A 16018-nucleotide genomic window follows, 5' to 3' on the forward strand; every position below is an offset into this window, starting at 1 on the left:
CTTTTCATAAACATGCCAACAATGAAGAAAAAAAAAGGTGAAAATTGAGAGAAGTGCACTGTAGACCTCTGCTTCTACTTTTATTTTGTGAATCTCAATGATAATGAAAACAATAATTCATTTTAGACACTAGTCACATTAAAGACACCTTCCAGGAGTATGCTAAAACTAGCCTTTCCAACTACAGTGAAAGCTTGTTAATTTGAACCCGATTAATTTGACCTCTTAATTAGGAAATCCAAATCATTTGAACTGCCGGCTCGGTTCCAGCCAACACCCGTGTAAGTCAATGACGTCATATGCTCGTTAATTCAGACGCCTCAGGTGTCGCACCGGTTAATTTGAACAGGCTCCCGAAGGGAGGCCGCGTAAAGGTTTAACTGGAGCGGCAAGAGATCTAGGTCAAAATAGCCTCACTCAAAACCCGAATTCCATGCTGCAGAGTAGCTCGCAGCTCACACACCTCAGACAACAGCGTGCAACGGCAGAGGTGACAATGAACGGGTCTCCTTGAACAGTGCGTACTGGTGAACAGTGCAAAAAAGGCGGGACAACAACAAGACAAGCGCTGACTATCAACTGGGTTTATTGAAGGACGGAAGGGTATATATACAAAAACATAACACAAAGAAGTAAGAAGATAGTGTGAAAAAGGCCGTGAAAATCAAAACTTATGTCACATGTGAAGTGATGTAAGCCAATTCCTTGTTTTTAAGTGCCACGGAAGGACTGCTGATGCATTCGTCACCTTCCGTCCTTCAATAAACCCAGTTGATAGTCAGCGCTTGTCTTGTTGTTGTCCCGCCTTTTTTGCGCTGTTCACCAGTATGAATGCATACCAACTCGCCCAGATCTCAGCCTTACTAATTGAACAGTTCGACCTCTTAGTTTTGGTTTCACTTTTCTGAGCTTCCCGCCAGCCCTCAGCAACGGCTGCGCGACCAGCCAGCATCAGCCAGCAAACGACGTTTGCCCATTGCTTCATTAAATAAATTTACCGTGACTCAAACAGTTTTTAACAGTTTTTTCAGGGTCATTCGATAATTCAAACTTTCAGATAATTCTAACATTTTTGCTCATTCCTTGAAGTTTGAATTGGTTTATGGTTTACGGGGGTTTAACGTCCCAAAGCAACTCAGGCCATGAGGGATGCCGTAGTGAAGGGCTTCGTAAATTTCGACCACCTGGGGTTCTTTAACCTGCACTGGCATCGCACAGTACATGGGCCTCTAGAATTTCGCCTCCATCGAATTAATGAGCTTTTCCTGTATACCTAAATGTAACAACGCATTAACATAAGAAAAGAAAACAAGCTGAACTGATTCAAATAAATTTAACCACACCAGCACACGCCGCCCTACACCATAAAGAATGGCCATGACACAAAAGGGGCCCTCGAATAACATGAACTACCAAAAACACTTGCTAAACTTTCTAAGCTGAACACATGTCCTCTAACACAGACAAGTTGCTTTGCTAGGGTTCTTACATTTTTTCTGTGATAAAAAAATGCACACAATGGCAACTATTCACTACTCGTGCATCCTAAACATAATTTTAAATGCTCATGTCACTTCTAAACATAATTTTAAATGCTCATAAGATGTAAAGTCCAACAAACTGAGCACCCAGATTTATCATTTTTATCATTCAGTATATTCTTGAGAATCGAATGGAGAATGATATATTTGCTAAAATACATCAAAGTATAACTAAAATGCAGCAAAATGCGCCAAACTAAGGTTATTTTTGTTTTGCTTTCCTCACCTTCCCTCAACACAGAAAAAAAAAAGAGTGGTATCAAGAATAACTTTCAGTGACAAAACGAACATCCAGCATAAGGTAGTAAAAAAAATCGGAATGGAAAAATTAGCAAATGAAGTTCTACTACATGAAAATGACAACATGACATGTGAGAGATTGACTTTGGCTTTATTTTTGTTCACACATTCAGAGGATTACGTCAAGCACATGCTTTCACAGGAGTGGTAAAGAAAGCCAGGTTTTACAAATTTTTATACCTTCCCTAAAGGCTTCTGTCCGGAGCTCACGAGTGTAACGGATGTGACGCGAGTTATAGAAACTAACAATGTTCTCAAAAGCCGCCATGTTCACTTGGGGTTTCTTGTTATCATGCTGCTCCTCTTTAAAGCATTATCCTGCAGTCTAAAGCCTCCAAAATCTGTAAAAAACTTTGTGGAAGACAAGCGCGCTCCTAAACATCGATTAATCTGTATTTGTGCCTCGCGGCAAACGGCAGCTAAAAGGTTACGCATTTTCCAAGCCACAACAGATGACGTAGCTACGACCATGCCCAATGCAGCAGACCGTACTCTAAACGCAGTGAACTGCAATACCGGGGAGACACGTCGCTGCAGTACGTTGTTGCTATTGATAACTACAGATGGAGCCACATTTCTGAGGACGTCCTGCCTGCCTAAGGGAACAACGCACATGGAAGTGAGCGACCGGCGTGGTGGATGCACAACGAAGCACGGCCCGGACGGCAACAGAGTTGGACGCCTCGAGGCTGGCACTGTGAAACAAAGGGAGGAATTTTTGCTCTACCTTTCAATACTACACAGAGAAAATAACACCGACACCTTCTGCAAGCAGCAATCTTTGGCACGAAGAGGAGAAATAATTTTGTAATCATGTAGGCAATGTACAACCACAAGATGTGCTCTGTTGCATGCAGTGGTGCTTTCAGCATAGGGCATCTTTTCAGTCCATTTTTCTTCTTTAAATAGTGGAAAGCATATAACAAAGATGTAATACTCAGCGTTTAATGGACACCTTGTAGTATCTCCATTTGCCTCTGACTGCTGGCTCTGCGATTGTATCGCTCAGCGTTTATTGCTTTCAGCTGTACAAGTGCCATATGCCTTCACACGGGGAACTACATGACACGCCGACTTATATTTGGACCAAAGTTTTCTTGTTTTTCTTTTTACCCGTGAGTGGCGTGAGCAGCGGGGTCAACTTATGCGTGGCAATAAACCGTAAGCATTCTGCATTATGACTTTTGTAGAGTTTTTTAGGAGGTGTTCACAAAATCTCCACGTAATTTGCATGAACTTTTTTGAAGCCTTAATTTTAGGGGAAAAAAAAAAATGTGCAATTTATGCATGTAAATATGGTACTCCCATTTCTGAAGTGACAACTTCAAAGCCCAACAACTCAACTTCTATGATGGACAGGGTAATAATTTTACCCTTACTACATTCTTTGATATCAAGAGAAACCAATGGCATGCGTTTTAGCAAGTTCCCAGAAAAAATTTACCTAGCACATTAAGTAAGTGCACAATGACTTATTTTACATAAAATTAACTCTTTCCTTACTGCAAAAAAATGACCGATTTTGAGTGTTTTAAATTAAAAATTATTTTTTCAAGAAGTGCCAAATACACTGCGCATTGCTAGGCGTCAAACTAGCTTACTGGTTATACTTCCGAACGAAAAAAAAACACCCGAGTTGTGTGTTCAAAATTTTGCGGAAAATTATTGATTAAATAAGCTGGTAACACAAAAACAATACAAGCAAACCAAACATAAACTGCTGAACTGAGCCAGGAGTCAATTACAAAAAAAATTTAAATATTCAAAACATCGCACATGTTCTTGGCTACCATTCTTGTCATTTTCAACTGCATACATACTAATACACCACACTTTCCGTTACTCTTCAAGTCAGGGAACATGACTTTAGTGCCAGTAGAGAAAACAGGTGTGTGAGGACATGAAGTGAAGATAGACCTGGGATGTGCTGCACATTATTCTTGTTCCAAGTTCTGTTCTTGTTTTCTATAGCAGAGCTTGTTGGTTCCCCTATCACCACCCCTCCCTACCCCCCCCCCCCCCCTTTTTTTAGCTGGTAGCGAATGGGATCTATGGGTGAAAGGGGGGAATGGCCTTCTTTGATATCATTATGATCAAAATTCTGCTGGCACATTTGATAAAATACAGTGGCAGTATGTTGCCAAAACTCTAAAGCACCAAATAAAACCACTCCTCACTTACAAATCAAGCCCACTACATAGAATACAACGTGAACAGCAAAATGAAACACGTGCGAGCACATGATTTCCCGGGCCACTGATACGAAGTCTCACTATCAGAACTGAAATCCAATCATTGTGCAATTCTGTCTCATTCATCACTGCTGCTGCCTCTGCAATCGGCTCCGGCTGCGAGCAGCGTTGCACTTGATCGCGAAGGCCATGCATGCACACAGGAGCTTTTAATTGCCGTCCATGGATGGCGCCCGAGGTCGCAGCCATCATCATCATCAAGTTTTTTCTCGCCCGCGATCTTTTGCTATCCACATCGGCATCAATATCGCCAGCTCCAGCTTGTTGCTTTTGTGGCATGTTGGCCTGTTCGCTGTAGTTGCTGTAGTTGTGGCTCTCGCGTGATGCAGCCGAGAGTTTGCAGTTTTAGCACAATGGGCAAGCACCTTATAGCCATACGGCTGGGAGTTAGCTCTCGAACACCGTAAGCGTGCGGTGGGCAGGAAATTTGACGTGGCCGAGGAGCGCGTCCGATGATGGTGCAACCAAAAGGATGCATTGAGAAACACAAGCTGCAGAAAGCGTGCTTTCCGAGGCAAGCCGTGCGAGTTTCCCGAACTGGAAGAAGAGCGCTGCTCCCTTATGTGATGGAAGCACGGAACAACGGCTACGCATTGACAGAGGACATGCTGCGCGGCTTCTTATGGGATGAGCATGCGCCAGAGCACAGCACCAGCTCAGAGTCGAAATACTCCGCGAGTGACGATTGAACGCAGAATAAATGCCGCTCATTCCCTGATTCGTGTTTTTACTTACAAAAATTTTTTTTTCGCACATCGTGTGTATGCGCCGCACCCCGAAAAAAACTGGCCCTCGAATCTGGAAAAAAACAGTGCAGACCTTCTGAGAACCTTCTGTTGCGTCAAAAAGTCCGAAAAATTGGACGGCGGCAGGGGTTCGGTTGTGTCCGAAATTTCAAATGTCCTTATACATTGATTCTATGGGGCTCGTGGCGGTGCCACGAAGATGTCCAAAATATCGGGCATGTTTGAAAATTTGGGCGTCCGAAAATTCCATCGTTGACTGTACCGTATTTACTCGCATAATAGGCACACTGGCATAATAGGCACCCTCGCATAATAGGCACCCTCGCATAATAGGCACCCTCGCATAATAGGCACCCTCGCATAATAGGTGCACCCCAGTTCTGTCGCGAAAAATCAGTTTTTTTTTATTTCCACGCATAATAGGCGCACCCCGAACTTGGCACTGTGATCAACACTGTATTTACACGATTGCTAGCAGACGCCTATTATGTGCCTATTATGCGAGTAAATACGGTATATGCAAAAAATTATTCATAAGACTCCTAGCGTGTTTGTTAACGACAAGCATAGAGTATATGCACAAATTTATTCATAACCTCCTGGCCACACTATAGTACACAAACAATCCTCCTCCACCACCCCTCCCAACCCCATATGGAACCACAAAAATCCAAGGAGCTAATTCCCAGCATCAACTTTCGCAGTTGCTGCTCTACGTCAAGCTGAAAGCTAGCACACTGTGTAACTTAAAGACTTGAACGCTATAAAGAAGTTGACTTGCTTGACTTGCATATTCCTTCAGGTAATTCTGTCAACCAAGAGGTTTTCAAGTTCCAGAGAGCAAAAATCAAGCTTGCTGCTCACCTATAGTGCTCAGAAACTTCCTGACAACTGGGAGAACGACTTTTCTCGAGGCCTGTGCGTTGCCCTGGACAAATGTGATGAGATGGTCAGTCGACATGTGAGACACTTGAAGGTCGAGGGAAGGGTCGCCCACTGCCAGTAGTGTCGAGGTCAGCTGCAGCAAAAGACAAAACAGTAATCACAATTTCAATAAAGGACCCTTGCTGTTTTGATTATAAAGAAGCAACAAAGATTACGCATCTACGCACATCCAGAGTGACCAATTACATGACAAAAGAATTGAAAGAGGTGCTCGTTATGACGTACATGACAGAAGCCAACAGTCACTGAAACCAAGAGGCATAGAGGATGTCTTTTTTATTATTTATTTTAATTAGTAGTTCTTCATCAATGGGAGATTTATTATCAAAGCAGAAGAAAAAACAACCACATGACGCCGGTGGGATCCGAACCCACGACCTCCGAATTTCACGTCCAGTGCTCTACCAACTCAGCGGTAACAGAGGACATACTACGTCCGCTGCTATGAATGAGGACGGCGCTGGTGAACATTCTCAAGGTTAAGTTACACTGCACATAAATACCCCTGAAAGCAGACTGAACAGCCGTCACCATAGCTCAATTGGTAGAGCACCGGACGCGAAATTTGGAGGTCGTGGGTTCGGATCCCACCGGCGTCATGCGGTTGTTTCTTCTACTCTACGATTATGTACAGCGTTTTCGGGGTGAGCACGTAAAGTTTTTCTTAGCTGGGGATTTCAATTTGCCGAACATCGATTGGTCAACCATGAATACGATGGGCATGAATGTTAGGCACTCAGAGATTCTTTTGAACACTGCATTTTCCTGTGGCCTAGCTCAAATTGTTACTGACCCTACCAGAATAACTGCAACCACTAGGCATATTCTTGATTTATTGTTTATAAGTTCCGCTGTCAAATGTGACACTGTTGATGTGATGAACGGGCTCTCTGATCACAACTTGGTATTTGGCACCTTTTCCTTTGAAAGGTTTTGTGGCAAAAGCAAGGCCGTGCTTGTTGTGAAAGATTTCAACAGGGCAGACGATGAGAGCATCCTGGACTGTTTAGAAATGAATTTGGACGGTTTTAATGTTGACGTAGATGTGAATGTTTTGTGGTGTAAATTCAAGCAAATTTGTCTTCATTGTATTGCCATGTTTGTTCCTGACAGGATTAAGAAAAAGAAACAAAACCCCTGGGTTACGAGACAGATCATACACATGAAAAGAAAGCTTAAGAGAATGAGACGATCAGGTCGGTCTCGAGACCCTGCTATTAACACTCTAAGCGCAGCACTGAAAACTGAGGTCAAAAAGGCTAAGGACACTTTCTTCACTACAACTTTAGGCAATTTCATGAAAGAAGCACCAGGGAAATTTTGGAGGTATATAGGTGGCACCAAATCCATTAGTATTTCGTTGATGGTTGACGGCTGCCCAGTCTCAGAGGCAAAGCCAGTTGCCGATGAATTTAACAGGTACTTTCAATCCGTATACGCCCAGAAGGATAGTCATCTTGTTACCGAGCCTGCTGGGTATTTTTCTTCTATGCCTGATGTCATTGTGAGTCGGGAAGGTATTTTAAACTTGCTCCTTAACCTTGACGCTAAAAAATCGGGCGGCCCCGATAACATTCCTACAGTTTTCCTGCACCGTTACGCGGAATGGATTTCGCATTACTTGTTCCTCATTTTTAACGCGTCACTAGCACAGTGTTCTCTTCCGGCAGACTGGAGGGGTGCTCGTATCATTCCCATATTCAAGTCAACTGATCGCCTGAGTGTATCCAATTATCGTCCAATTTCCTTGACCTCAACTAGTTGCAAAATATTGGAACATATAATCTGCCGACACTTGACCGTATTTCTCGAAGAAAACAAACTGTTATCAGACGCACAGCACGGGTTTCGGCGTGGTTTGTCGACTGTAACGCAGCTCCTTAGTGCATGCCATGATTTTTCACTCGCGATTAATAACAAAGAACAGATTGATGCTATATTTTTAGACTATGCGAAAGCATTTGATAAAGTGCCACATAATAAATTATTACAGAAACTTTACGACATGGGAATAAATAGCAGACTTATCGAGTTCATTAGGGCTTACCTAGAAAACAGGTATCAGTACGTCCAAGTTGACAAGTACTGCTCGGAGGCACTGCAGGTGACATCAGGGGTACCACAAGGCTCGGTTCTGGGACCGATTTTATTCCTTATTTATGTTAATGATATCATAAAAGTCATACACAGTGATGTTAAGATAAAGCTTTTCGCAGATGACTGCGTTCTTTACACCTCTGTTAAATGTGCAACTGACCAAATTAAACTTAACAAAGCCCTTGCTGACGTTTCAGGTTGGTGCGCAAATTGGAACATGTTTTTAAATGCTGATAAGTGCTTAGTCCTCCGCATATCCACGAACAAAACCGTTTTACAACATTCTTATTCTGTAAATGGCACTGCACTTAAGGAATCGCCGTCTGTTAAATACCTCGGAGTTACTATTACATACAATCTGAGTTGGGATTTTCATATTAATACAGTCTGCACCAAAGCCTTTAAATCTCTCTGGTTTATTAGACGCAAGCTTTCAAAAGCCCCCATGCACGTGAAACTAGCAGCCTATAAAGCGTTGGTTCGGCCATGTCTGGAGTATGCCTCGTGTCTATGGGACCCTTATACAAAGAAAAATATTTCCAAATTAGAAAGGGTTCAAAGAACCGCGGCCAGATTCATTTGTAATAAATATAAACGCACTGACAGCGTGACAGAAATGATTCTTTATCTTGGTCTCGAGACACTACGAGCAAGGCGTTCCGAATGCAGATTAAAATACTTGTATTTAATATATAACAATATAATAGACATCAACAATCACAATTTCATTACCCCTCACACACTACGCACAAGCTCGCGTTTTGATAACGGGAAAATGATTCGTGAATATAGCCCCCTAAACGATACCTTTAAGTATTCATTTTTTCCGAGAACCATACGCGCTTGGAATAAATTACCTAAGAATATTGTCGACAGTCCCAGTGCGCAAGAGTTCATTAAAAACCTAGAAATGCTGGGGTGAAGTTGTACCTGTATTCTTGTATTGTTTCTTGTATTCGTGTATTCTTGTATTAGTGTATTCTTGTATTCTTGATTCTTGTAATTGTTTTTTTTTGTGTCCACTCCTGCTTGGAGTCAGCCGACTCTGCAGTATTTCCAAATAAAATAAATAAATAAAATATTAACCCTTTCAGGCGCCATTTTTTGTTTTGACTGAAATCACTTATTTTTTCGTGTAATTAGTATATTCAGGTCTCAAGATAGGGAGTTCGTTAGTTTTTGAGCGTGAAAGACCAGCAGGTAAATTTTTACAACGATGTGGAGAATTCCATACAAAGTGTCAGATTTGTTATAAATAGTAACATCGAAATGTTCTCGTGTGTCAGGTAAGCACCCTAGGGATCGTGGAATCACTCTGTGTTTCGAAGACGCACATTATGCTCGAAACTGAGGAAAAACAATGAGGTTTTCACTCGCGGCAAAATCTGCCTGCACATAAACGGCGGACAAAGTGCTACCTAGCTCACTGTTATGTGAACTTTTGTTTACTGCGTTCGCTACATGGTACAAAAAAACAACTTATTTGCAACAAGAAGGGTCCTCACTTTGATTGAAATAATGAAATCACTGCTAAGTGCACCAGTTTCTCAGAAAAATCTGCAAGTTAGCTGCATACCCAATTGTGCACAAAGTGCCTGAAAGGGTTAATTTCCCACCGATAAAAAACTACAAATTAAAAAATCAATAAATAAAAAGACATCCCCTATGCTCCTGTTTTTCGGTGACTGATGGCTTCTATCATGGCAGTCACTTTCCACAATAAGGGGGATGCAAATGCATGGTGGGAGATGCATGCACTGATCTCAGTACATGGGAACCCAAAATGACAGTTAAAAAATGCCAAGGTTCCTCAGAACCCAGTTCAAGAACCTGTGACATAAATTAACAGCTTCTGGACTAACATACTGGGTACTTAACTGTCAAGCTCAGTAGGCAACCATGAATACCCAATCCCAAGGACACGCAAAATAAATGCATGCTCCGTTTGTCTTCAATAGCACTGGCATTCATAAACAATGCAACAGACAAAAACTCAAGTCATGCATCTAGTTCCATCAGCTATTAAAATTGAATTAGTGCTTTTCTGAGCAAGAACGTAAAATGCGTAAGCTTAATCACAAAAGCAATTTCCAAATGGAAGCAACATACTTCTGCTGGTACCAGTTTGCACCAATTATATTTAACTGACAATTTCACTAATACCCACTTACATTTCGAATTATGCACCATTTACCAGGCTCGCTCATGCTGGCGGTCGCTTTTCCTCACGAGTTGTAGACAGCTCGACAGAAAAGTTCTGGTAACCTCCAGAGTGCACGTTGCACAGGAATCAACAACTACAGGACCGTTCGCAGTTCGGCTTGCCACTAGTCAGCCGGCCGGCTGCATGCAAGCATTGAAGGCAGGATGGATGGAGCGTAGTTATCGCCTTTGACCTCCATTTTCCTCCTACTGCTGGCGTAATGATTGCATCGTTATGCATTTGTTGCTTTCAGCTGGGTGCGCCAGGATACAATGCCACAGAGGGTGGAGAATGTCGAAAAGGTACAGTGGGAGAAGGCGTACGCGTCTGCTTATATTTGACTTTTTTTTTGTGCTCAGCGTGGGCTGCAAGTTGGGGACTCAACTGTATTGGGCATTGACTTCTGCATGGCAATATATATGGCCATTACTTTGCATCCAAGGCGTATTGCCAGAGATTCATTGCTGCACTATGAAATTCGCACAGTGACTAGGTTTCACATATCACTGTGATTAGGTGATTAGGTTTCACGGTGATTAGGTTTCACATATCTATTCAAGGACGCATGGAAAGACAGTGATGAAAATAAATTTTTTCCCCTAATATCACTCTCCATTTGCTTTTAACTGTGGGTGTACACAGACCTCACTGAAATATGTTCCTGAACAAACAGAAGTGCTCTTTTTAAAACAAGGAATCATTTTTGGAATGTAAGCTTCATGTCTCTACAGAAAACAATACGATCCTGCAATGTGTGAAGGCACCTGCTTGGCTGACTACAACAAATGTTTCATGCTGCATTAAGCAAAATGCTCATTCATGTAGTTAACCAAGTACTAATAGCACACAACAAGCGTGCAGACACACCACAGCAGAGAGAACACTAAAGCAATGTCTTCTGCCTTGTATTCCAATTCCCCTAGCACCCTGAAGCCCACAAGCTGACACACCTTCTCGAACAAATGAAAACTCCTATGCTCATGTGTTTTGGTGACCGTTGGCTTCCGTCATGCAATTACATCACAGTCACTTTCCACAATAAGGAGGATGCAAAAGAATGGTGGGAGATGCATGCACTGATCTCGGTACATGAGAACCCAAAAGGACAGTTAAAAAATGCCAAGGTTCCTCAGAACCCAGATCAAGAACCTGTGGCATAAATTAACAGCTTCTGGACTAACCTACTGGGCTGTCGAGCTCAGTAGGCAACCATCTATACCCAATCCCAGGGGCACGCAAAATAAATGTCTTCTGCCTTGTACTCCAAATCCCCTAGCACCCTGAAGCCCACAAGCTGACACACCTTCTCGAACAAATGAAAACTCACACCATAACCCCTCACCGCTGAACGTTTGCACCCAGACCTTCCATCAGAATGTGAAAGCCGGCAACCATGACACCTGTTCAGAAATGAAGCGTTGGACGGAGTCTACAATAAACGGAGTGGGTTACCTGCTGCTTGAGCATGATATCTGAAGAGAAGACTGCCAGCTGCCTTTGGACAGAGTTGCTCTTCTCCTCGACGGCTATGGTGAGAATGATGAGGGCACTGTAGCCGTGTGTCTCGCAGAACTTGCCCAGCTCCGCCTCCATCGTGTTCTCCTGGCAAATGCTCTGCACCAGATAAAATCGAAAGGATAAATAATCAACCATTCAATGTGTGCATATGCAGGAAAAAATTTGAGGGACACTTAAGCTCCTGAAGTGTGACACGACAAGGTTAATGGCTCCCTTCAGCAACGCAGGGTCCTCTTTGAATATCACTTCCCAGACGTGGACATTGCCAGACAAGACACACAAGGCCTCCCTATAACCAAATTGAATGAACATGCCTCAGCGGCATAGAAGTAGTGTGTCTGACTCAAGTTCAAAGGAGCACGGGTTCGGTTCCACTCTCATCCCAATTTTCTTTTCAGTGCTGCAATTAATTTACTTTACATCCTTAGATGTCATAATGACTTGTGAGTCATGGTGTGACCTTATATTCACAATTTATGTAATGTTTTAATCACTTTACAAATCTGACGCTCCACATGCGATGTCACTGCCTTTTCAACCAATCTGCATTTTCTTGCAAGCCGCCGCTGGGTTCTTCGCTGAAGAAGCCTTAACGCTGTCGCATTAACATAGGTAATGGGCCAAAGCACACAAGAATATAAACAGCGCATGCTTTATCTATGCACAAGCAACACCCATGTGCTTTGTGCCTCCAAAGTAGCTGGCTACAGTGAGAGAATAACTGCAGCATGTATGTTTCGGTTCGTGTGAGGTACAAAGAGGTCTACTCATTTTCCATCGCTTATGGCTAAATAAGCACTACAGAAGTTTGCAACAACGTGCTGCTGTGGCTCAGGGGTCAGGGCGCTCTGCTGCCGAGCCAGATTTCCAGGGTTCAAACCCAACTGCGGCAACAATTCGATGGAGGCGAAACGCAAAAAGCACTTGTGTGCTGAGCGATGTTAGTGCACGATAAAGATCCCAAGGTGGTCGAAACTATTCCGGAGCCCTCCACTAAGGCACCTATCTCTTTTTCTTTTTCCTCTTTCACTCCCAACTTCCTCCCTTCCCTTATGGTGAGGTTGAGGTGTCACAGAGAAGTGAGACAGTTAGTGCACCTTTCATTTTGATTTGATTTATGAGGTTTAACGTCCCAAAGCGATTCAGGCTATGAGGGACGCCGTAGTGAAGGGCTCCGGAAATTTCGACCACCTGGGGTTCTTTAACGTGCACTGACATCGCACAGTACACGGGCCTCTAGAATTTCGCCTCCATCGAAATTCGACCGCCGCGGCCGGGATCGATCCCGCATCTTTCGGGTCAGCTGCCAAGCGCCGTAACCACTGAGCCACCGCGACGGTCACCTCTCATTTCATAATAACTAACCATGCATGCGAAGCCACAAACCTCTGGTAAAAGCACCCCCGTTGGTAAAAATGCACCTTACACCCACTTGTGTGTAAGCCAATGTGTCCAGAACAAGAGTGAAAACACACTTCACAGGGAAGCAAGGCTCAAACAATCAGTATACTTGTTATAAGACCACAATGCCATGTCATGATTCACGAAGTGCACGCTTAGTGAACACACAACAATGCGGAACACAACGCTATGTGACAGCAACAAAGCTGTTCGCCTATTGAAGCTTCGATTACTATGCAACAAATGCTAGAAGACACGCACAGTAACACAACAACAGCGACAAAAGTGTTATACACAGTAACACCGCAGGCAACAAGTCACACATACCTTTATTTCTCCAGGCACGGAAGATATCGCTATACGCTTTGCCGATGAGCAGACAACCTTGAGGTCCTTGCGAAGGAGCTCGTCCAAACACAGGCCTGTAAAAGTCAGTTAAGCCGAAGACACTCTAAACACAGTTTATAGAATTGAAAGAAAACCTGCAATAACAAATCAAACAAATCAATATCAGCAAATATGAGATACCCGAGTGATATGCTACTATGACGTGTTTACTGGATCATTTGCATCAAACAGCATTTAAGGGGAAGCCTGGTCGTGAAAAAAAATTTTTATTAATCTAGTCATAGTTATGAATTTTTCAGGGCACATGCATTTTTATGCGCTGATTCTAGATATATATCATTTAATTTCACGTAAACCAATTCCTAGAGCACTTATGCAACTTTTATGCAATCATTTTGCAAAGAGTTCTGAAGCAAATTTGCTACGGGAAACTCGCTGAAATGTATGGCATTGGGTTCTCTTGATACCAAGGAATGCAATAAGGGTAAAATTATCATCCTGACTATCATAAAACTTGAGTTATAGGGTTCTGAAGCTGCCAATTCAGAAACAGGAATACACACTTTACTTCTCATTTCTGAAGCGACAACTTCAAAACCTTGTAACTTACGTTCTATGATAGGCAGGAAGGCAATTTTACACTTATTAAATTCCTTGGTGTCAAGAGAACCCAATGGCATACATTTCAGCAAGTTTCCTGCAAATAAATTTTTTTTCAAAGCTCTTCCCAAAACACATGCGTAAAAATTACATAAGTGCTCAAGGAATTGTTTTACATGAAATTAAACGTCCTATTTAGAATCGGCACACAAAAATACATATTCCCTGAAGATTTCTTAACTGTGACTTCATTAATAAATTTTTTTTTTCAAGATCAGGCTCCCCCCTTAAGGAGAACTACACAATAAAACACAGCTAAACTTACTAATTTTTAGTGTCAAACCTCAGCATTTATTTGTTTGATATCATAACCGTTTTGCACTGTCAGCAACTCACCATCCACATTGGACTTTGCCCTACACAGTGGCTTGAACACTTCCTCCTTGTTCAACTCGGGAAGCAAGGCTTGCAGCCGAGACACCATTTCCAGGTCTTTGGCCGTTGTCTTCCGCGCAGACTCTGAGAGACACACTGTGTCCAAGAGGATCGTGCCTGCAAAAGTCATGCCCAACTGAAGCTACACACTCAAACCAGCTCTTTTTCAGCTCCTTTTCGCATGTATGGCTGAGGTTCCTTCAAAGACATACGGCACCAAAATAAAGTAACGTTAGAGACTTTAAAGGTGCACTGAAGAGGAATTTGGACTTGTCTTTTTGCCGTGGGAACTCGATCTACACGTTCAGAGCTTTCTTAGAAACTGCGATTTACTGCCCTGTGTGGCCGATTTCCCCAATTAAATCGAATTAACGTCCGGCTCCTGCCTTTTTTTTTTTTAATTCTGCCTCGTACGGTGGGCGGAGTCGACCAACGCGTGGAGCGCCTTTCACCCAGTCCCGTGGCGGCTTGCCGCTCTGCCATCGGCGGAGTAATACGTAGTAGTCCGTAGTAGCAAATAGTCCGCGCGTATTTTTATTTCTTCGGGCTTATTTTGCGGCTATATTATCTGCGAATGAAACTATTTATTCATGGAAACCTAAAAAACAAAATAAAGCGAAAGCAAAGCCTCCACGGGACTGGGTGAAAGGCGCTCCACGCGTTGGTTGACTCCGCCCACCGTACGAGGCAGAATTAAAAAAAAAAAGGCGGGAGCCGGACGTTAATTCATTTTAATTGGGGAAATCGGCCACACAGGGCAATAAGTCACTGTCTCTAAGAATGCTAGGAACGTGTGGATCGAGTTCCCGCGGCAAAAAGACATGTTCAGAATCCTCTTCAGTGCACCTTTAAGGAAATGGCACATTTTATTTGAGTATATGTAGTTCTAGTTCATGAATTTAGTTGAACCCCTATCTTTAGGGTACATATGGGTAATCAAAAATTAAGCAAGGACTGATCTCTGATTTCAGAAGCAGTGACAAAAATTTGAAGACAGTGAGTCTTTACTTTTTGTACACTTAGCGAAACATCAGACCTGAAAGGCACAAGCTGCAACTTCACACGAACAAGATAACCCATCTTCGGACACTTTATCGCATGTCTGTCAGCCCTAGTCGCACCATATGACTTTCCAAGTACAACACTGCCACCAACCATCACTTTGTTGAGGTGAGCATGTGGCTATTGCTCCTGCCATTCCGAAGCAAAGGTGAAGGAGTAACGCATGAAATGGCCTTACCACACCAAATGACTATAGGCGTGGTAAGGGGCGCTGAAATGCTAAGTCATGCCAGGTCACGATTACAGGTGAACGCGCTTTGATTACGGGCAAGCCTTGCTTGGCCACACTGACTCTGTGTTTTTGAAGGATATTTCTGGGAAGGAAAAGGTGAATATAGCTTCAAATATATATGACAATGTAGACTTCCGCCTTTTCCTGTAACTACGCGCACAAGTAGTCATGGAAGAGTGGGCATTGTGCCAGTGTGAGCAGATACTATCAGTGCAATTACACCACAAAAACCTAGAAGGAAGAAATGTACTCTCATGGTTGCACACCCAAGTGAGCAATCCAATTTTCGTTTCAACCCTTTCAGGCACTTTTGTACACAATTGTGTAAGCGGCAAACT

At 42.9% G+C, this 16018-nt stretch overlaps 1 protein-coding gene across 2 annotated transcripts in view; it reads right to left on the reverse strand.

Annotated features, from left to right (window-relative positions):
• LOC149339071 (uncharacterized) overlaps nucleotides 1–16018 on the reverse strand; it is a 50983-nt gene that overhangs the window by 29893 nt on the left and 5072 nt on the right. For both annotated transcript variants that reach the window (XM_089547891.1, XM_089547892.1), the window contains exons 6-9: nucleotides 14348–14503; nucleotides 13331–13425; nucleotides 11537–11698; nucleotides 5704–5857 (exon numbers count right to left, since the gene is read on the reverse strand). In XM_089547891.1, the coding sequence (XP_089404017.1) occupies nucleotides 5704–5857; nucleotides 11537–11698; nucleotides 13331–13425; nucleotides 14348–14503 (567 nt within the window). The remainder of the gene's footprint in view (nucleotides 1–5703; nucleotides 5858–11536; nucleotides 11699–13330; nucleotides 13426–14347; nucleotides 14504–16018) is intronic.

Source organism: Amblyomma mixtum, chromosome 6 (assembly GCF_055824585.1).
Source record: "Amblyomma mixtum isolate Tamu chromosome 6, ASM5582458v1, whole genome shotgun sequence".
In the NCBI taxonomy this organism is placed as follows: Eukaryota; Metazoa; Arthropoda; class Arachnida; order Ixodida; family Ixodidae; genus Amblyomma; species Amblyomma mixtum.